The sequence below is a fragment of the Saccoglossus kowalevskii genome, chromosome 8 (assembly GCF_978046115.1).
Source record: "Saccoglossus kowalevskii chromosome 8, keSacKowa6.1, whole genome shotgun sequence".
In the NCBI taxonomy this organism is placed as follows: domain Eukaryota; kingdom Metazoa; phylum Hemichordata; class Enteropneusta; family Harrimaniidae; genus Saccoglossus; species Saccoglossus kowalevskii.
In genome coordinates this window covers 36,530,119-36,553,263 of record NC_140648.1, presented here as the reverse complement: position 1 = coordinate 36,553,263, position 23,145 = coordinate 36,530,119, and the positions used below count along the sequence as shown (strand labels likewise).

The 23,145-nt window shown below is 33.2% G+C and overlaps 2 protein-coding genes across 4 annotated transcripts; one reads left to right on the top strand and one right to left on the bottom strand.

Annotated features, from left to right (window-relative positions):
* Nucleotides 1-109: 109 nt before the first annotated feature.
* LOC100373941 (E3 ubiquitin-protein ligase TRAF7-like) lies at nt 110-16,174 on the top strand. Of its 3 annotated transcripts, XM_078014343.2 has the most exons (21): nt 110-295; nt 861-989; nt 1,160-1,223; nt 1,836-1,930; nt 2,801-2,884; nt 5,004-5,018; nt 6,181-6,273; nt 6,999-7,038; nt 7,954-8,137; nt 9,337-9,412; nt 9,876-10,152; nt 11,064-11,105; nt 11,564-11,686; nt 11,794-11,998; nt 12,586-12,625; nt 13,085-13,201; nt 13,929-14,045; nt 14,258-14,377; nt 14,853-14,987; nt 15,212-15,331; nt 15,452-16,174. In XM_078014343.2, the coding sequence occupies exons 2-21, from the start codon at nt 930-932 to the stop codon at nt 15,461-15,463; spliced, it is 2,019 nt and encodes a 672-aa protein (XP_077870469.1). In that variant the 5' UTR covers nt 110-295; nt 861-929; the 3' UTR covers nt 15,464-16,174. The 3 variants fall into 3 exon arrangements, with proteins under 3 accessions (XP_077870469.1, XP_085358691.1, XP_085358692.1); XM_085502565.1 differs by lacking the exon at nt 5,004-5,018; XM_085502566.1 differs by lacking the exons at nt 2,801-2,884; nt 5,004-5,018.
* On the bottom strand, nt 15,497-23,145 carry LOC100373791 (pentatricopeptide repeat-containing protein 1, mitochondrial-like). The gene is made up of 9 exons (XM_078014342.2): nt 23,059-23,145; nt 21,504-22,196; nt 20,717-20,836; nt 20,290-20,430; nt 19,775-20,098; nt 18,453-19,193; nt 17,542-17,658; nt 17,060-17,242; nt 15,497-16,964 (listed from the first exon to the last, which is right to left on the bottom strand). Exons 2-9 carry the CDS (start codon nt 22,152-22,154, stop codon nt 16,818-16,820), a joined length of 2,424 nt encoding a protein of 807 aa, XP_077870468.1. The 5' UTR covers nt 22,155-22,196; nt 23,059-23,145; the 3' UTR covers nt 15,497-16,817.

Sequence of the window (23,145 nt, the reverse complement as noted above, 5' to 3'; positions counted from 1 at the left end):
AAAATCATGAATTTATGTAGTAAACTTGATTTCCTTCTGACTTGGTAGTTTAAACTAAACGTGTTGTCTAAAAGGTGAACATTTGTGACCCCGACTATTTTTTTTATTTTTTTTTTCTTGTCAGGGCGCCATCAAGCTTCGAGATTTCTTCTGAATATACGATTCGCCCCCGGAAAAACTTAGATTGGTGTAGATCCAAACTTGTATGGCACTTAGCAGCTGTATTTTGCGTCTCATCTGGTTCATCGCAGTGGTATATCCTCCCGATTCATGTTTAGTGTTGTACAATTATAGGGTAAGCATTATATGTGTGATTGTCTGAATATTTTAGCATAATACTCCGTGAAAAACTGACGCAGTGGTGATCATGTTGAAATCGAACGATGATAAACATTGAGAGAAATGGGAATTACCCGCCATGTCGATGTCAGTTTATTAGTGTACTTGTCCATATTGTAAAACAGTCAACATGCAAGGCATATCAGCATTTTACAGATTACATCGACACTGATAGACAATATAATAGTTACATTCTAGATTTTTTTTTGGGGGGGGGGGGGCTCATCCATAATTGTACACGAATGTGTGATGCATGTTTTGACTGTCACCTCATACACGTACACAAGATGGCTGGAACTTTCCCCGAAGTGTTGATGACATGACTCATATTCAGTGGTCTTCTTTTACGTCTTGACAAAGAGTGCCACTTTGTACCAGGAAGTAAAAACTAATTATCAAACGTACAAACAAAATAAAGATGCCTTATTCCACTCAATCGCATTGACCTTGAAATATTAATATTTATTTCATTTTATTCACTGTTTTGACCAATACTCTTTTCTATTTTCTGTGTGACTCAGTGTGATTGCTGTTTTTAGTGTTTTAATGAGATCACTGTCAATCACCACCAATCATAGCTAGTATTATAGATGTATCCCAGAATAACCAAGCCACAGAGTCTAGCTGTAAAGCCCTCAGACCAAGACAGTGTAAGTTAAAATTTTCACTTTATGTTTACAATATTATTACAATCTCTTTTTTAATGACTAACAACTTTTTTTGATGGATATGTGACATTTATTACAAATATAATACAATTTAAGACATGAATGGCAGAATCTGGAATAATTTATCAGATCTTGTTTCTGTATTTTGACAGGGTCACATAGAAACAACTTTTGGTGTTGGTCCAGCTTCCCCACCGGTTACTACCATTACTTCAGGTGAGCTCATTAAGTTAATGGTCAAAGAAATCACATTACATGTAATATAATCCAATGTAGTGTTATTATAGTACCTTTATCTTTGCTGACAAATTTTGAAAGCCAAAATTTATTCAGAATTCACTTGTGAAAGATGACAAAATTTGATTTTAGTATTCAAAACTTTAGCCCTGTGAGCGTCATTGTTAACTTTTGACAACATTTACAAGATGGTTTTGTATAGTCTGCTCCCCACGTTGATTGTTGAGAAAAATTGACAAACCTTTTGATCATATGGTCCAAAATGGGAATGAAATTTACTTAAAAATGTACAAAATGTGAAAATATTTTCACTGAATTTTTATTGGAAAAAGTGTCTGCTTATTGGGTGACTATATTTTTATGTGCATAATGCATACCGGTACAGGATTGGCTTAATGTTGAATTTATTGTTACAAGTGTTTTTCTAATGTTATCATATGATTTCAAGTTTGGCATGTTTTGTGAAGTATACATTGCCCTCATTTAACACTGTATCAAGTTCAGTAGTAAAGTAAATAATTATGTTAGATGAAGCTTACCTGACTGTACAGTGTGTATTACAGCTAATATATTGTCTATTTAATTCATCAGGTGATTTATTGACTCCAACATCACCAACACCTCGTAATCGCAGTACATCTAATGCATCAGCATACGATGACGATTTGGTATTGGACGATTCTAAGGTAAATTACGTCAAAATATTGCTTTTCACTTTATTTTTCATTATCAAAGAAATAACTTACACACTCATACCATATTTGTTAGATATATGGTAGTAGTTGGAAATTGATCTCTAGTTTTTTATTGAGTGCGGGAGAGGGGCGGGTAAAAATGTGGGGAGAACCCCGTTTTATTTACATTCATTTGTTTCCTTTGCTAATATGCGACTTGCAGTTATTTTCACCTAATGCACTGTAGCATATTATGCAGTTCTAAAAATATGAGGTAATTTAAAGAAACTTTGTTTTGGCATTTTGTGAGAAATTTACATGCAATCAAATCCTATTTACATCCTGTTGTACTGCTTTTCCGTCTTGTTCTTTTTTGCAGTCATCAGTACTAAGAAAAGAAGACATATTTGACTTTGTGTCTTTCAGTCATGCTGTGTACAGAAATTTGCTATAGTTGCATAAATTTAATAAATTCAGTAAAGTGATTTCTGATTGGCTAAAGTCATAATCACAACATTTATCCAACCAATTAGTAGTCTTCTTATAACCTGCAGTTAGATTTGCAGTTTATCCATGTATGCTTTATATAATTATTATTTTATTATAAAGTTTGTAAAAAGGACTATGGGCAATATCGTATATTACTAATACCATATCATATGCTATTGTAAGGTCCAGAAACAAAATATTCATCTGGTTGCTGTGCATGTCAGTGAAAAAATAATCAACTCACAATTTGTTTTTGAAATAAAAATAAAAAACTGAATGCACAAAGTCAAAAAAATGGATAGCCTTTTTTTTCTGGTCCTAAAATGCTGTTCTTTCTTTTCAATACTAACTTTACATTGGTCATCTCTCTCTTTCTTTCGCTGCCACTTGTAGTTCTCATTTATAGCATGTCATCGACGCACCAGTTCCAATGTTTCGGGGAGATCACTCCCGTCTGTTAGTAGCGACGATGATGAGGTAACTAAACAATTCATGTGCTGTCTGACATTGTGTTTGTATCCAATCTCTGGATGCCATATAGTTATGTATCGGGTAAAGTCACAGTCCCTTTATAGATCAGTCTAGAAATGGCCATATTTGAAGTATGATTTAAATCAAAAATGTATGAAGGTTGTTTTACAGATTTGCCTCTCTTTTATTCTCTGATAGTATTAATGGTGAAATTCCTAAATCAATGTTTGAAAGGTTGATGTTGGTTTAATGTATGGTTGGCTAGTTCAAGATGAATTCTGAATTATAACTTTTAAAATCTGTGTCATCACATGTTTTCTTCATTGTTTATTGTCACTTTTTAGGCATTCATGTATATAAGGTGTAAATCATTTAGTAATCTATGACATGCACATGACTATTTCCAGACCACTCTATAGAGGGACTGTGGTGTATGTACTGAGGGACTAGCAAAAACACATAGGCAAAGAATTAATACTGTAGACATAGTTATATGGGTTTTAGGAATAGCATAAGACATGTACAAATCATGAAAAAATATTCATATATTATGTGTCAATGAAATCTTGTCCTTCAGTATAGGTATGCGCTATTTCATATTAATGTTTTGAAACAAAACTAACAAATTCCTAATACATGTATCTTTATTTCTTGCAATGTGTTTCTTGATTCAATTCATTACAAAATTTTTAATTTATTTAATAATTGGTGGAGATTTGATGAAAATATAGAAAATGCTTGAACCAATATTTTAGCAATTTTAGTTCTTGCCCACCTTTCTTTCAAGTTTCTGGCAATGATAAAATTTATGAAATAATCCACGCATTTGAGTTCATTTAGATAAAGTACAGTAGTAATTTAGGTAGCATTCATTCATTTTCTGTAAACCTCTCTGATGAATCAATGGGTGATTGTTGACTTCATTTGTAACATTGGTTGTGAGTCAATCCAAATATGGAAAGACATGTATACATCTAATGTACAGTTGTTGTCACACAACTGTACCTACAATAGATTCATTAGATGTACTGTGAAACCATTTTTTCCACACTATTTTGATGTTTTGAGCACTGGTTTTTAAATTCACAAACTTTGTTGAGAAATAATGAGTTCTATAGTCATTCTACAATTTCAATTTAGCGAATTTGGGCGAAAATAGCGAAATTAAAAACCAGCGAATAATTAATACATTCACAGTATATTTCACCTGTTGTTTCACTGCACCTCTAGCAATTCTCATGGAATGTTATTTCATTAAGGTAGAGATGCCCTTTTTTTTGCAAATTTTGACAAATTTCACTTTTTTTTATATTTTTTATGGCATTGTATGAACATTTGTATTCTGTGAAAATTTGAAATTAAAATCATTAGTGGAACTCTGTTAAATCCAATGGCGATGTAAATCAGCATATATTTTTTACTTAACTATAAAATATGCAAATTAGCAATTATCTCAGCTTCTTTTTAGTGCACATCCCAGAACTTTAAAAAAAAATAGCTCCTAGATGCTTCGACCTTTTCTTTTGAAATTTTCACAAATGATTGACAATGTGTTTATCTTCAAAACGCCGTCGGGGCATTGTTTTTGGTTGAACGGTGTTACAACAATCGTACAGACAACTAGCCTGGGTGTTAATTTATGCATAAACTTAAATTAGTGAAATTTGAGCTGCTGCCCAGCAAAATTGACAACTGTCAGATAGTTTTCAAGACGGCACTTTCTTCATAGTAAAAGATGTACCTGTAAACCAATTTACAAACAGAGGCATGGTTTAGAAGCCAATTTTTTTTAAATCACTTTTGACCAAAAAAAACCCACATTTTTGTGCATATTTCAACTTACAGTGTCCATAAAAAAAATACTTACAAAATTTTAAAATTCATACAATAAGCTTTCTGAAAATATAGTTTTGTGGATAAGGGAGGTCATCTTGGTTTCCTAATTAACTAATTAAAATACCTGTCAGGTAAACTGCATCTCTACCTTAAATCTTCTCATTCAATGTTTCGTAATTAGCATGAAAAACTGCACTTTTTTTTTCTCCATTTATCTCACTGTAGTTGTTAGCATTCACATCATTTATTTCTTTCATTTCACATTTGCATTCCTTGTTTTATATCACAGGAAGAAAGTATACTTGTAAGTTTTTTTTAGTGGCATGTGTGTGATTATTAAGTCACTTCCTTCTTGCCTTTCTGTCACTCCTAACAACCTGACGTTTGACACTTGAAATAGAATTAGTTAAAACGTATAGCAAAATAAAAATACTGAAAATTTGAAAAGTCCTTTGTGTGAGTTAATGAAGTTTAATTTTTAAGTGTTGGTACTGTTGTTTTGTCAAGGGTGATAGTTATGTATGATTCGGTCTATTATAATAGAGTAGTACATGTGTGCTTGATGTAATGTGATAATTTGACTAGAAACTATAGTTCTACATCCTTGTTAACTGAATTTATCCCTCTCCATACTTTCCTAGTTATAAATATATGTTAATTAACACCACATGGGAAACTGCATAAATTATAATGAAATGTTTTATTATTTATTTGGGTAATTAGATTACATTGTTAAATTGCTTGCTTCTTCCTCCCTGTGTCCTCCTTGCTCTGTATTGACCATCTCCTGTCAGGTCAAAGGGTAACATCCTCTCATGTGCATTTCCTCCCTGTGTCCTCCTTGCTCTGTATTGACCATCTCCTGTCAGGTCAAAGGGTAACATCCTCTCATGTGCATTTCCTCCCTGTGTCCTCCTTGCTCTGTATTGACCATCTCCTGTCAGGTCAAAGGGTAACATACATTCCAATGTGCAGTAACCTTAGTTTGGTTTCACTTACACACATACATACAATCATAGAAATGACTTCACCATGACACGTATGCAGTGTTCATTTCACATCACTGTCACTTTGAAACAAACTGATGCCAAACAACAAAATTTGTTTCACTCATAATCTGTAGCATGTCAAATTTACTGGTACACCAATTCAAGTGACTACAAAATTTGTAAATTACTGACGCTCTCTGTTTTTACATGTACCTCAATCCCTATATTCTATGACGATTATGTATTTATATCCACTGTATTTGGGATGAATTTTCGTTTATCAGAACAAAATACTAGCAGCAAAAATATAATTATTGCAATAAGTTACCACACTCATGTAAAAACACTTACACAATACTGTTATCCCCAATAATACTAAAATCCATCAAATTTCATGCACCCATTTCAGAATCTACTTCATCTCAAAGTTTTATAGTCATTTTCATCTGATATGTCAACATACTGATTGAATTTCAGGAGCTTCTTGTGTTCACTGAGCCGCCTAACAAGAAACTATACTGTATCCTATGCAAGAAAGTCTACAAGGATCCTGTTATAACACAGTGTGGGGTAAGTTTATATTTACTTCATGATTTCTGTAGGTACAGCTATAGATACAACATGTGCAACTGAAATGTGAAGAAACCTTATGCTAGTGTTCCTCTATACATGGGTAGATTACAAGATTAGAAATGATATTATCATTACTGTGGCCATAAATTTGTTTTGTACACCAAGCCAGCAATATCATCTGCTAATTGGCTGAAAATACAACTGTGTTGTAAGCAATACTGCTTCAGGAAAGGAGTACTGTAAAATCTGTATTAGAAGCCGCGGCTCCTATTAAAATTGTACAATGCAACAGAGGGAATGTGGCTTCTATAAGAGCATCTACACTTTTTTTACAATTTTTGATTCTCAATTATTCAAAAAGAATGGGTGCGACTTCTATTAGGGATGCAGCTTCTAATACAGATTTTACAGTAGATCAATATCAGAAGTGAAAGCAACATTGATTGGCAACAGCTGGTATTGTCAACCAATGAGCTGATGTTATTGCTGGCTTAATTACAATAATATGTATTACAGCCCTGTCTTGTAGTCCCAAATATGAAATGTATGTTTTGCACGTAGGAAAGTCAACAAGAGAGACTTGATACAGTATGATACATGTCAAATCTGTGTTACACTGCCCTCTGTGTTTGCACTCACAATTACTGTACTGCAATTTAACAGCTATAGAAGTAGCTGTGTTAAAAATACATGTATTAATAATTTCTGATTTGTATTCACAGCATACTTACTGTAAGCAGTGTGTCACTAGAGGAGGACATGGTAAGATACAGTAACATATTAGTTACCAATTAAAGTTCTGGTGATAGCTATATTGACATTTTAATTTGAAAGTACCTCCTCTTATCATTTTGAGGTCACTTGCATAGGTACTGCAAATTCTATATTAGTAAATAAAACAGTTTTCAAGTTCATTAGCACAAAAAATAAAAGTTTTATTGCATTTAAAGTTTGGAATATATGTTTACCAGGAACACTAGTTGCTGGATGTAATTGAATGTTGAAGTGAAATTAAAGAAATTTGTCAAATTAAACACATGACATGTCTCTTCATTGACAAGAACATGTGCCAATATTGTGAGTGTAAGATGAACAATTCCAATTGAAGATCTCACCGTCACTTATTTGGGGTTGTGTGAGAAAAACAATTTGAATAATCCAGATTGATAAATGAAACTTGGTGCATAGATGCTCTGGGCCAATGCGCAGATTTGATAAGGTTTTGGTAAAAAGCCATGCATATTAATTACCTAATTTGCATGATAAATAGCTGATTGTGATATTGATCATAAATGCAAGTGTTAATTATTTGCTGCTACTGGTTCCTTCACATTTTACAATTTCAACATAGTTACATTACCCATATGTTCATATATGAAAAATTTACCTTGCTTCAAAACATGTGAACAACGAGATACTCAAAATTACCTAAAATGCTCATTAAATACTGTAAAACCATTTATTTTCACTCACTATTTTGATGTTATGAACATATTCACTGTTTTAATTTCACAAATTTATCAAAGAAACAATTAGTTTTATTGTTATTTTACATGCTCACATAGATTTAATTTAGCGGATTTAACTTATTGGCGAAAATAGTGAAATCAAAACCCAATCATACATTTACAGTAAAGTAGTTGTGTGTTTAAAACTCAACTTGTTATTTGTCTACAGATAAATGTCCCATAGATGAGAGCAAGTTATCAGTAGTAGTAGCTAACATAGCGTTATCTGAACAGATAGGTGAACTGAGTGTACATTGTAAATATGGCTGTAGACCGTCAAGTAATGGCATTCCAGGGGATTACGAAGTTGACCCTAATGGATGTCCAATGACAGTAAAGTTACATGACAGAAAGTAAGTGGTATACATCAGTTACTTTTTTGATAAATATTATTCAGTCTCACTCTGTCAGCAAGCTTGTACAAGCTTTTCAATTGGCGGTTGCTGCGGGCAACCTTTTTCGCCATGGGACAACCAAATCTTGAAATGGCTTCCCATTGAGACAATTCATTTTTAGCTTGTTAGGTATATTAAGGGAAACATTTCTGTCATCGTCATTGTTAATAATTATTAATGTATGCACAATAACTTTACTAATTCTATTCCAAACTTTATCAAACTTAGTCACCTAATTCATCAGTATAAAATCTTCCCTTAATTCAAAATCATGCAAAAATTGAGAAAGTAGTCGTCAAAATCTGATAAAAATTGTTGACTGTTTCTACTGGTGATACACATTCAAAGGTCACTGATCCCTGTATTGCTGTACGTGTTCAGTCAAGTAAATCATTTATCTTGTAATCAATATCATTATTTATCAAAACAAAACAAAATTAATTTAAAAATACATATTAACAAAACATAGGCAAAATGTTGCATCCATATTTTGAAAGGAAAATTGTACTCAAAAATATGCATTCTGTATTTGACATGCAGTTGCTTTTACAAAACATTTCTTTGTCAAAGTATATCAATTTCAAAAACCAAAATTTGCAGGAATTATTCTCAACTTTTTGAACATAATTATAGACCTTTTATAGTACTAATTTGAAAACACACTTTAAAGACATTAATCACGATAAGTGCTTAGGGATATCCCCGCTTTAATACGATACAAAAGACACAAAATAATATATAAATATTTATAGCAGTGATTTCCATCTTAATTCGTTTATTTCAATTGTCTCTGTGTTGGATGTACACTTTTCCAACCAGTTTTTCGGATTGGTTGTCCCACTTGACAACCAGGTTATTTTTTTAATTTCTACTCTGTTGTAAAAATTGTATTGGAAGCTGCGGCTTCTATTGTCCAATTGTTCAAAAAGAATGGGTGCGGCTTCTATTAAAGATTTTGTTTTGTGTGTGCTGGGGCTTCCAGATCTGTAATTGGACTCATTGCATGTGCAAATAAATAAATATCTCTATTTATTTATTACGGTCAATTTAAATATACTTTAGGCTCAGTCTTTACACAGTGAGAAGGGTCCTGAAAGATATATGTCTTCTTGTATTGTTTGCTTTCTTACTCGTTCATTTCTTTATTTTGTCAACAGGGAACATGAAAGTCAGTGTGGATATGCACCACTGCAATGTCCCAATAACTCATCATGTCCTCTGATACTTAAAATGGTAAGCAAAATTATTTGTTTTTGAATTCACATAGGGTACATGTACATTGTCACTGCAACATAAATGTAAATGAAATATAGTGTGAAAATGCTTGATTTGAAATATGTTTTGTTGTGTAGATTTGTAATATCTTTATTACTCATTGTGTACTTTTCTGCATGACTTTATGAATGAGTGTCAGGATAAAGTCATCAAATTAAAATTTATAAAAGGGTGCTGAAACTGAACTAGTATTGGACATCATTTCTATTCCACACCTGACAGACTTATCAGTGCCACCACACCTGACAGACTTATCAGTGCCATGTTCTAAAAAATTGTTGTTGTTGTGAGCCAAGATGGTGCTGTGTACGTGAATGTTTTCTAGAGTCTATACAATTTTACGAGGTGAGAATACAAATGTGTTCAGGAAGTACATTGAATGAAGCACTAGTAAATCCCAGTTCTGTTATTTGCCTTTTAGGACATGGAGTCACACATTAAAGTATGCGACCAGAGAAAGTGCGACCATCAGAAGTATGGCTGTCAGTTTGTTGGCACCGAACAAGAACTACATGCGCATTTGACATCCTGTCGGTACGAGTCCATGAAAGAATTTCTTCAGAACACAGAAGATAAAGTGGCTGAACTGCAAATGAATATGGAAAAAAAAGACCAGGAGATTGGATTTTTAAGATCTATGCTCGGAAAGCTTTCAGAAAGAGTCGATCGGCATGAGAAAAGTATGGAAGTGAAACTTGGTAAGTTGGTAAGGTTGGGTCATGAATGTTTTCAATGATTTGTTGGTACTTTCTTATCCTAGATATATGGTACATGCCAATTTATATACTGTAACAACTGTGTCAGGTCAAAGGACGTCTTGGTAGGTCAAATTTGAGTCCAAACCATTGGTCCAAAAAGAAAAATCTAAGGAGGATGAAATTTGTGAGAAATAAAAATGGCACAATTCTGTGATTCATCACAAAATTGTAGAAACCAATTAATTTTCAAAATCTGTTAGGTGTTTGAAAGTAGACAAGTTTTTACGGTACAGAAAAAAAAATTCAGATAATAAAGCTGAAAAGAAATGCATATTACCATATCTAATTTGCATTCAAAGCTGTGTAGGATGCAAACAGTTATATTTATATCATCAACTTCCTCAAACAATGAGCATGTAAAAAAGCTCTGCCTGATAAACACAATGTCTAAATCAAGATTATGCAAATGTACAGTTGTGGCTGTTTAATCAAAATTTAGTCTCAATATCCTCGGCACATTGTCGGTGATTACCAGCATCCGTTTGAATGTCTGCACAGAGTCATATCAGGAACACTATTGTAGATAAAGGCATTCACACAGTGTTATATTGAAGATATTGCACACTAAATCTGATCAACATAAATATCATATATGGTCATGTGACCTCATTAAAAATGCATAATTATCATATCTGGAATACTATTGCAGATATAGACATTCAACCAGTGCTTGTAATAAAGATGCCAATGAAGTTTTAAGTTTATGTACATTTTCATCACACTTGTAATATAGCAAATACGGTATCATAGTGCAGTAGGGTGAAATATATATTCTGTAGGTGATTATTGACTTTTATTTGAGTGAGTTTGAAAAGTACCGGTATTGATTATATATGTTATTTTCATCATAGAATACTTGGATGAGAACCAGACAAGATTTGAAAAATCCATGGGTGAGTTGATATTATTGGCTTTATTGACACCCTTCATTACAATTGTGAACTTCCACACAAAATAGTTCTCTCTTGTTTCCTTAAGTATTAATGTTTACGTCAAATTCTGAAAATATCCGAAAATGTCTGAATGGTTACAAGATTAAAGGTCAAAAGGTCAAATACTGAGTGCATTAACCTTTTGACCACCAGTTCCTTCTTTTCATCATCAACTCACAAAATAGTCCAGACCTGTTTATAGTCTACACTTTCCATCAGACAGTTGGGACAAAATAACCAAATATTTTGAATAAAACTGAAAATTGACTCAAATTTTGTCTGTTGGCTCCAGAATTGGGGTACATTTCCAGAAATATTGAAGAATATAAAAAAAAAACTTGCAGACACATTTGGACGAGAAAGTCTGGTGGTGAAAATGTTAATCATCAAAACCAACTAGAATTTTCTCTTCATTGTAGATTTGCTGGACGAGAATCAAAGTCGCATGTCAAATGAATTGTACGATTTTAGACGTGAATTCTCCATGGTTACGGAGGAATTATCACATATTGATGCCAGGCTCAACTCAGGGGCTGTAGGATGTAAGTATGCTCCTTCCATAATTACACATCTAATTCTTTATATTTCTGTGTCAAGCTTTGTGCCATCATAGGCTTAAAATGGAATTTATTTGGTCCCTAATTTTCAGGTTATGACACCCAGCCTGTTATCAAGTGCAAGGGTACATTTGTTGGACACCAAGGGCCTGTATGGTGTCTGTGTGTTCATGGTGATCTGTTGTTTAGTGGATCATCTGACAAGACTATTAAGGTATGGGATACCTGCACAACATATACATGTCAAAAAACTATGGATGGTCATACAGGAATAGTTCTCTCTCTTTGTGTGCATGGGTGAGTATTAACATTAAACGAAATGCAGTCGCATTCTGAAATTGCATCTGGAAATACCAGTTGGTCGTTTCTTATCTTGTCTGCTTTTACTACGAATGGCAGAACCGTTGAAGTAATTCATTGTTTAATATAAAATAAATGTTGATAGATGGTTTTTGTAAAAAAAGGCGTAACTACCTTAAATATTAATTTGTTATTGAATGAACGTTGTGTGAATCCATACTGCATGTCTTAGATAAGTATTGTTAAGTTTTACTTGATCTATTTAATGATTCGTTTAGTGTTGAATCTGTATGGATAGTCAAACTCGCCTCTTTCAACCATAATGCATGCTATAACATTTTCTATTCATATTTGTTCATTCTACTACTATTTAAATACTATTTAATTTTGAAAAAAACAACACTTTTTTCATTGAATCAATTCGAAAATAAACTTCCAGCTTACTAGTACTTGTACTTTGGTTTGAAATAATCTTCTGACAGAGTAAATACCATACTGGATTCAGCTTCATCTTTGGAATGCAGAAACTTGATAGCTCTTCCGCTATCGTGAATTTAATTCAATTTTTCCTTTTGTTTATTCAGAACTAAACTTTTCAGTGGATCAGCAGATTGTGCAATCAAAGTAAGAATCATTTTTCTGATATTGTTTGTGTGTACTATGAGGACATTATGAGAATACTGCAAATTATGCATGAAGACCGTACGGTGATCGCATGTACTGCCTGAGTACATACTTTGCAGTATTCTTTTGATGACCTTACTATGATACATTTGTCCCTGCTTGTAACTATAATTTTAATAAAGGGAAATAACAGCTTTAAATAGCAATGATTAACATTTTTTGTGGTGTGAACATTTGCGTTCAGTGGCGAGATTCTATTTCCATCGCCCATGCCCAAGAAAAGTGTTGAATGCAACGTAAACATGGCACACAGTTTCCAAATAAAGAAGACATTCAAACACGACTGTATGGTGTTTTACAGGCGGGTAAATTCTATTGTTTTCTGTGTCAGATAAGAATACATTTTGTTTTCCAACAGTACTAGTAGATTATATTATAAACTTTTTCCTAATTTCCCAGGTTTGGAGCATTGACACGTTTGCATTCCTAGGAGAGTTGAAAGCCCATGACAATCCTGTGTGTACACTGGTAGCTGCTAATAACATGCTATTCAGTGGATCACTAAAAGTTATTAAGGTATGTACAGAAACATATCTAGTGTTTGCAACATTCTGTAAATGCATTAGTTATTCAGTTTTAATTTTGCTATCTTCGTTATTAAGTAAAATTTGCTAAATTAAATCAACAATAGAATTCATTGTTTCACTTACAAATTCTCAAACTTAAAACACAGTGAATATGCTAAAAACATCAAAATAGTGAAATTTAATATCATAAAAAATAAAATGTTTTTCAGTACAAATGTGTTATCATGTTTAGTCAAATGATTAAGCAGGAAAACAAGTTGACAAGTATAACATTTTGAAGATGTTGGATTTACTTTGTGTACTAGTAATTGCTGTTAGGGTTAATACAGTTACATGAATGTTATAAGAAACCACTGATAGATTGCTTACTGCTATACTAAGTCATATAGATACATTTTGTAAATGTATTATCATACGGGCAAAAAGTAAAACATGAACCCTTCAATTATGAAAAGTTCTAGAAAAAAAAACAATGTGTTGAAAACTACATTTAAAAAAATATATATATAAAAAGAAAAAAGCAGACATATTTATAAGTATATATTTTGGTGTATGCTAATAAATGAATAACTATTTTAACAGTCACATAAAAAATGCCAGTAACGCATTATATAAAACATGCAGAGTTGTGTGTACGGTGGTACTACCACTTGTTGGCTTCATCAACTTGACATTGAACTTAAATTGTTTGATTTATGTGTATCTATCCATTTCAGGTATATGATATACACACACATGAATTTAAGAAAGAACTGACTGGTTTGAATCATTGGGTGAGGGCGCTAGTCGCATCTGGTAACTACTTATACAGTGGCTCATATCAGACCATTAAGGTGAGGCTTGACTAGCCTTAATGTGGCTGCCTTTTGTCTTTCATAATCATTGTACCAGGGCTGTCAAACCACTGACAGTCCAAAGCAACATTGCATGTATGTATAAATGTATAATCTACATCCATATGCCATCTACCTATCCATTTTTGTCTTTGTACTGAGTGTAATAGTTTTTCACTGTACATGATTATAGTATGATGTTATCTCTGTAGGTATGGGATTTGAAGACGCTTGAGATAGTACGTGTCTTGCAGACGTCAGGTGGTAGCGTCTATTCTATCGCTGTCACTAATCATAATTTACTAGCTGGAACTTATGAGAACTGTATTCATGTGAGTTATCATGTAAAGTTTATTATCATCATCATCAATGTGTCAACACCAAAATCTCAACATTGCAGGCAGTGTGCGTATCTGGAAATTTTTTTCCTGGTTAGCGCATTGTTTCCAGACAACATTGATTTTGACTGACTGTGTTATTATTTTTTTTCTTCAATGAGTTTTACCGTAATCCTAACAGAGCCACAATTTCTGTAAAATAACAACTTTTCTGACAACTATATTCATGATAAGGCCTTGTAATTTTCATTAAATACTTAATTTTTATTATAATTTTAACGTTTTCACCACCAGTTCCCTCTTTTTATCATAAATTCACAAAATAGTCCTGTTTATATTCTGCACTTCAAAAGATTGGGAAAAAATGGTAACATTTTTCAAGTAAAAACTGAACCTATTCTGCAGGATTTATTCAAACATAAATCCGCTCAGATATACTCAATGACACACGTTATTTTCAATTTGCCAGGTATGGGATGTTGATACTTATGAACAGCAGGAGACGTTAACAGGTCATACTGGTACAGTATATGCATTAGCCGTAGTGTATGCGCCAAGTAATTATACCAGAGTATTCAGTGCATCCTATGATAGAACACTTAGGGTAAGTCAACTGAACCAGATAGAACACTTTGGGTAAGTCAACTATATCAGATAGAACACTTAGGGTAAGTCAACTATATCAGATAGAACACTTGGGGTAAGTCAACTACCGGTATATCAGATAAAACAGAGATAAAACTCAAGGAGAATAATACTAATACAGTAGTTGTATTGATTGATCCATGGTACATTTTCCAACCACTGATACATTTTTCCCCCTTCAAGGTGTGGAGTATGGAGAACATGATTTGTACCCAAACATTATTAAGACATCAAGGTAGTGTGGCATGTCTAGCTGTATCAAGAGGAAGATTATTCTCTGGTGCTGTAGATAGCACTGTCAAGGTTAGATTTCTATTCATGTTTTTATCCTCAATTTCAGATGTACCGGGGGGTATATGCTTTTTTTCGCCTTTTCCAAAATATGTAAAGTTACATGTTAACATTATATTTCTTTCTTTTCAGGTGTGGCATTAAAAATGCAGACAAAGAACACATGCATGTACATCATTTGATTCTCTGATAGTAAATAAATTTAGATATTAGAAAATTTATTAGTTAAACAAATCTGTTAATACTTCACTCAAACTAACTCAGGTCTGCACTTTAATTTATTTGTCTCTCGTCCATGATTATAATGTGTGTAAATTCTGCAATTACAGTTGGTTGTCAGTGTTTAAATCCTGAAACATTTTCACGACAAATGTCAAAGGAAATAGCAGATGTTGTAATGGCAACATACAACGTTTATACACAGTTGTTCCATTGACATGCAAGTACAGTTTTTTCCAGTGCAAACAAAACATTTGTAAATACATTTTTTTAGTTTTTCTTTCTTGCTGTGCTACAGCTGTATTGTAAATATACATACTATTATTCCTTCTACCTTCACTTGTGTAACCCTCGGTGGTCAAATATAAAACATGGGCATTTTTTAATAACAAGACAACAGCTGTATTGTAAATATACACAATTTTCCCTTCTATTTTCACCCTCAGTCGTCAAATATAAAACATGTACAATATGGAAGTGCAGACAAGTCTTTTTCTAACAATTGCAGATCATGTCACAACATTGTATTATTGATTTCTATTTAACAAAAGATGATTTTTTTTTAAAGGCTGTACATATCTGTATTTTAAACCAGTGCCTTGAAATATTTCATAATAAATAAAATAACAAGTCTTGCTTCTTTAATTTTATTTCAAGTATGGTGACATGCAAACAAACATAAATAAAATCAGCATATATGAAACGTTCTTCTATGTTCATTGAAAAACAGTTTTTACTCTTAAAAAATCTAAATTGAAAGGTACATTAATAACATTAAGAGAAACTTCTGTTATTTATTCGGTGAAGGTCAACCTGGACATGTTTTCGTAATTGTTCCCATGTCAGTTAAACCAATAGAGAATGATATTCTTTGATTCTTCTAAAGGTTCAAGAAGGAAGTTGTATTTAGCTTTTTAAAATGATCTTCAGAATTTGCTTTCATGGCATGGACAAATCAGAACATCACCATGAACTTTGTGAAGTACTGATTAAATCAAAATTAGTTATTTCTGTGTCTACTACCATTGCCAAAACAAACATAGAACCAGTGCTTGGACACAAGATTTCCTTTTGAGGAAGATAATGGTGTACATACTTAGGATTAACAAATTTCCCATGATCATTTGATGCCAATGGTCGGCAGCTTGCTTAACTTGTGTATATGCTTTGCCTCAACTGCAATTTCTTGATTATTTGTGTTATTGTCTATGATTGACCAATTGAATATACAACTGTGAAATGGAAATGGCGGCCCCTGCTGATGAAACTGGTACACCAATCACTGCGTCTTCTCTTGATCCTCATTTAACCGATATTTTGACCATGGATGTTCTTCTTCCACTTCCATATCATCAAGCCAATGGTTATAGTAACCACGGAAACCTTGTATCCCAATGTATCGTGAATGTTTACTGCCTTGATATCCCTGAAAATAATCACAATCACATGAGGCGTTGATGTGATGCATTATAACTATCAGAGTTAGACGAGCAGAGAAAAAGAAAGCTAAATGTTTCTTACTTTAGCTATATTAGTTGTAAATGCTGCTGTTCGTTCTAACTGTTCCAGAATGATTTCATTCGGTTTGACGCCATCAGATTTCATTTTCTTCAACAACTCTATCAAGTATCCATAGTCTTTTCTTCTGTTAGCTGATTTTATGAGTGCTCCGTATAGAGGCACATTGGGCTTTAATCCACTTGCCTGTCAAGCAATGAAAGCTTATGAATGTCTGCTGCCCTCAACAGTTAAACAGTTGAGCAAAGGCACCATATAAAATATGATTGAAATAGATCTCTAAAAGTTGCTCAGCATGCTACAACCTCTACATTATCAGAGAGTTTAGATAATGGTGAATACACTAGTACAGATATCTGTCTAAAAGACAACTTGATGACAAATTTAATCGGCCAAGAACGCCTAACTGGTTTTATGAGTTGCAAGAGCGTGTAGTTCCAGTAAATTATTCAAAAATAATTAACATAGCATAGCTACATGTGTACCTTTAGTTCTTGAAGGAGTTGAAGACCATCTTCTTTCTCAAAACAAGCACACGCCAAGTTCACATATGTCCTCAAATTTGGATGGAGCCCTCTTTGATGGAGTTCTGGTATCATTAACTAAAAGTGTACACAATGCCATACAGTAAAAATAAATTCTAGAGAAAATTAGGATTATTTTAATTGTGCTTCGATAATTATAGAGACAGACATGGGGTTAGAGTCATTGTGCCTCCTTGCCTAAAGAACTGCAGTGATATTACCAGTGCTATATAATTATTAGAATTCACAAAGTCATAAAGATGCTGCTTTGAATACATTTTGTACACATTTATCAGCTTCATGTCAGTGAAACAACGATGATCCTTTAACCTGCGTTGAAACATAGAAATATTTGATGACAAAAAACAGTTCAAGCAATCAGAGTGGATACTACACATGAATTTACTGTTTTCGAATTTTCTATTTCCAACTGCACGCACCCACAAACAAAGATTTCTCAAAATGCATACGAATTAGGTAACTTATCATTGGTAAAAGTTACAGAAAAACTAAAGTGAATTAACAAAAGTATCTGCACATTATCCGTGAATCTCATTTTTAACTTTTACAGCAGAGTTTCATTTATTAAACTGTAGAATCTGTCAAATTGAGCTTAATTGTAGGATACTGCAATGTTGGGTGCATGTTTTCCTAACTCATAAATTATTTAAGTTAAATTATTATAACTCTGTTAAACCAATGATGTAACACTTATCATAATTGCTCTATTAGTAATGCATAACCTTGCGTGAATCACAGAGGTGTGTGTATGGTAAATACATGTATTTTATATTTTATCCAGTATATCCAAAATATGCACATGTTGGTTTATTCATGCTCGTATTCACGATGCAATTACAGTTTTCTCTTACCTTTGCTCCATGCAAGTCATTTCTCTTGGTTCTTCTTCTAATAATAGAATTACAAAATTCAATATCTGCTGAAACTCCTGCTGTGTCCATGACAACAAGCATCTCCTTCTCAGCTTTGAGAGTCATGGGTGTGCTTTCTAACAGCAGCGTGTAAGTTTTAATGTTTGGTTTCACATCATACTCTTTCATTCTAGCCAGCATGCCATCAACACCACCAATCAGTGCAAGTCTTGTTTCCGGTGTCCGACACTCACTCAAACTGTCAACCTGATCAATATATGGGAAGCGATCTAGCAAATTAGGCAGCCCAAATGGAAGACGAATCCCAGTTAGTTTTCCTTCTTGTTTGTTGCTAAGGGCAACATCTTTAGTTTCCACGGTATCTTTGATATCACTTTTCACCAGTTCAGTGCTAGTATGATTTTCTTGACTGATTGCCTCAATAACCTTCACTGATTTTAGACTTAGCATTTCCATATTATTTTTCAAATCATCCTCTTCTTCTGAATGTTTCTTTCCTGTATCCTCCTCTTCAACATTTCTTACCATCTTGGATTTCCTTGAAGAAACTACTTTTACTTTCTCTTTCTTTCTTTTCTTCATTTTTACTGGCTTACTGTAAAGCAGTATCTGATTGGCTGCTTCAACGTCGCCAATCCCACAATCCCGTACAGCTCGAAGAAGTAAATTGAAAGTTTCAGCCTCTGGTTCGATTCTCCGTGATAACATCTGTCTCCAAACCTTTTGTAAATACATATATATTTTAGTTCAAATAATAAAAAAAAATATAGAAATATTTTTTTTTGGTAATAATACTTTGTTAAATTACTTGCTTAATTCCCTATCCTCATCACAATAAATCACTAGTTGCAAGGCATGTGACAGTGTTGACCTTACAAGCTGGGGCGAGACAAGTGCTTTGGGGGGGTGATATACATTCAGTTATCAGCAACATACAGTCCTACACAGATATTTAAGTGTACAACTTCAGTTTTAAACCTAACATTTGATGATTTGGCATTTTAGGAATTCAAGTCAAAATATTAGAGAAAACTAAATTTAATTTAATCATACATATATAACAAAATATCACTGAAGAGAAACATCCAAAGTCATAAAAATATAATCCAGTGAAAATCTATATTTTCCATCAACTCATCAAAAATCAGTAAAAATAAACTCCATAGAAAACAACTATAATTTCTTTTCAGTGAAAATTAATTTCGGCTGAAATAAAATATTTTACAGTATTATACAATAATCCCTAGTTGTCTCACTGCATCACATTGGCAATGCTATCTATAATTGTTTGCATTCCCTACCTGAATGGCTAATCTAAATCCAGAATGTTTGTCAGCAATACAAGCCATCAACAGCACATTGAAACTATCAACTGATGGAGAGTGTCCAGCGATGATCATTTCATCAAAGACGTTAAAAGCCGACAGTATATCACCACATTTAGCACATGCTTTGACTTGAGCTCTGTAAGTAATATGATTCAGCTGGATTCCTTTCTCTTTTATCTGTTCTCTTAACTTATTGAGCCGAGAGAGTCCATCGGTTGTTGCCCATGGCGACTGGGCACATGCATTAAACAAAGCTGTGTAAGTGACCTCTGAGGGAGAGAGTCCTCGTCTCTTCATCTGAAATATGAGAAAACAAATCACTGTTTACAATAGTTGTGTACTGACTGCGATTCAACTCCTATCCATAACAATCCTATGATAAATATTTGAAATAGATGTGGTTGTTATCGAATATGCATGTCACAGGATTTGGTGTTATGAATATGATTTTTTTTTCCACAAAATTAACAACCATGTAAAGATCTCACCTCATTAAAGAGTTTGAATGCTTTCTTTGTATATCCAGCTCTACCACATGCACCAATCACAATGTTGTAATTATATTCTTCTGGTTGGACTCTGTCTTCCTTCAACATTCTTATTTCTAGCATAGCAATAGCTTCCTTCAGCTGAAAAAAACACATAGTAAGACAACAACTATTCGTACATTTCAGTTATTTGATGTATAACTTGCCTGCCTACTATAGTATACTAAAGTAAGTTAAAACTATCCAGTATATTGATTTCAGGATAGATTTTTTTTTGTAAATAATTTTTGTTTTTCCAGACATTAGTCATACATTGTTGTCTTTTAATTCTATGAACAGTTAACTTGTTATACATGTTTAATATTAATATTTATTTTTTGAAACAAATTGAAGTTGGTTCAAATTTGTATCAAATTTACAAACTCACTTTTCCATCCTTCACAAGTTTCTTCATTCGATTTGCATACCAAATCGGAGGGTAACGTCTTCGTCTCAACATTATTTCTTCATCTTCAGCATCAATCTCCAAATAATCATCATCTTGAAACTGAATAGAAAACAGTATCATAAAAGTTATTATAAATGACATATGGTGATCCCCATCCATAATCAAGTGCTTTGGAGTTCTATGGAGTCACCAAGATTACTGTTTGTCAGATAATCAATTTGAATTGAATCTTCAGAAAATAACAACATGGTCTTTCCATCAAATATATGTTGTCACTGTATAAAGTTTGATTGTATTCGACCCAGCCTTCATCATGAACCAGTTCTATAATGATTTAGCCCTATTTTACAGTCAAAATAGCAACCAGTTGGCCACATTTTATCGAATCAACAAACAACAAATATGAAAATGTTGGATATCATGGATTGTCATTGAACCTAGTTTGACAGACAGACATGCATAGATGGATGGATGGACAGACGGACGGACGGATCAATCTGGAATTCATATTCCTTGTTTTCAGACTTTGTCCAAATAACAAGACTGAAAGTAAATACGAAATTTACATGTAGTACAAATTAGTGTAAAGGTGCAGCTCTCAATTATTTCAATGTTGATTTTTGACAGAAACTGAAATGTACATTTTGATGAAAAAAATTGGCTTTTAATGAACATTTTGTCAAGACACAAAATTTGTATCTGGTATTTTGTTCACTAGTCTGACTGTGATTAAATCTTACAATGTGCTAACATCAATAAAACTTACTTTTCGGTTTTTATAATCATCAGTAACATCACCAAATATATCAGCATCAACCCTTGATTTCTCTCTTTCATTTCTATCAATGTGATGGGGCTTTGACCTTTCTTCATCAATGAACTCCTCCTCAATTACCTCATCATCCAACTTTCGATTACTAAATCTTTGATTTGATTGATATTTCTGTGAATACTGCTGAGTCATTGTTTTCTCATATTCCGATAATTTCAGTCTGTCTATTTTGTCATCAACTGATAGATTGGATTTTATGTCACCTTTATCTTGAGAGCTTTCCATGTCATCGTTTAATAACTTGTTGATATCTGAGACAGTTATATGTTTTCTGCCAACTCTTGGCTGCGAGGGCACACTTTCATCAAATTCTCTTGAGTGTTTCAGCACACCAGTGTGTAGATTAAGTGTACTTGACAAACTCAACAGACTGTTTTTATTCCAGAGTGGCAGTGCTGGGTGTGGATAAGCAGCTTTCCTGTTTAAGCGAGTCCTGGTTTGTAGATTTCTGTAAAGTGTTTTTGACAGTGTTTTATTCTTCAGCCAATTACTTGACGAAGCCAAATTCTTACTTGAAAAGCTATTCCATAAGTAGAGATTTGTAAAAGCATTACACTGCAAAACATGTTTAGAACTACGGAGCATTTTGATAGCTTTATCTTCAGTACATTACGTCAATGTTGTGTGCTGCTTGGAGATAAGAAAAAAAGTAAGTATCATTATTGGATCTATTAGTAGTACATGCACTTATATGTATAATACAGTGGTCTTTAATTGCACTTTATTTAGTGGGATACCTTCAATGCCTAAAATAATTTGCAAGGTGTTTTTTTTAATTGTCAATCAAATATATACTCACAATTAATGTCATACATTCAAAGTTTGGTTTTGGGCAAGGCAGTTTTGATTTTATTGGCATTTGGGGTCATTCATATAATTAGATTTTTAATTCACAAATTACACTAATGCAATAGTGGCTTATAATAACGCTATAAGATTGGTCTTTAGCCTTAAACTTTGAATCTCTTCAGCGCAAGGCATTATATAACTTCAGTCAGTGCCTACTTACGAGCGATAATGCTTTAATTCGTACTTGTGTCAACTCTGACAGTTTTTTCTTATCCAAATTTTGGACTAATCTTAGACGTTGTATTTATTAGTGTTCGTGTTTGTTATGTATTTAATATGGGACTTTTTTGGCCTGAATTAAAGGATTAATAATAATTAATAATAATAATGTAAGTTTTCCTGATACAAGTAGCTAAGAGGTCACTGCATGTAATATATTACAACTGTATAACTGGAGGATATGTTGTTATACAGCATGAATATTTAGGCATATGATGGTCATCACTTCCGACCATATCAAGAGCAGTTCCAAGTAGAACTCTATTGACATGCAACGTACGTACGTAACTTATCTCATAAATATATGACTGTATACATGATACAACGTTCTTCTGACAAAACCGATCGTGTAATAAATTATCTTTGCGTACGCACTTGGAGTGGCATAAATTAATCACATGTATAAATTGTTTTAACTCACAATATTACCGATGTACAGAGCAGACACATTCATTACACTGTAACACCAGAACTTCGGAAACATGTGCATTTAGTAAAGGTGAAAGGT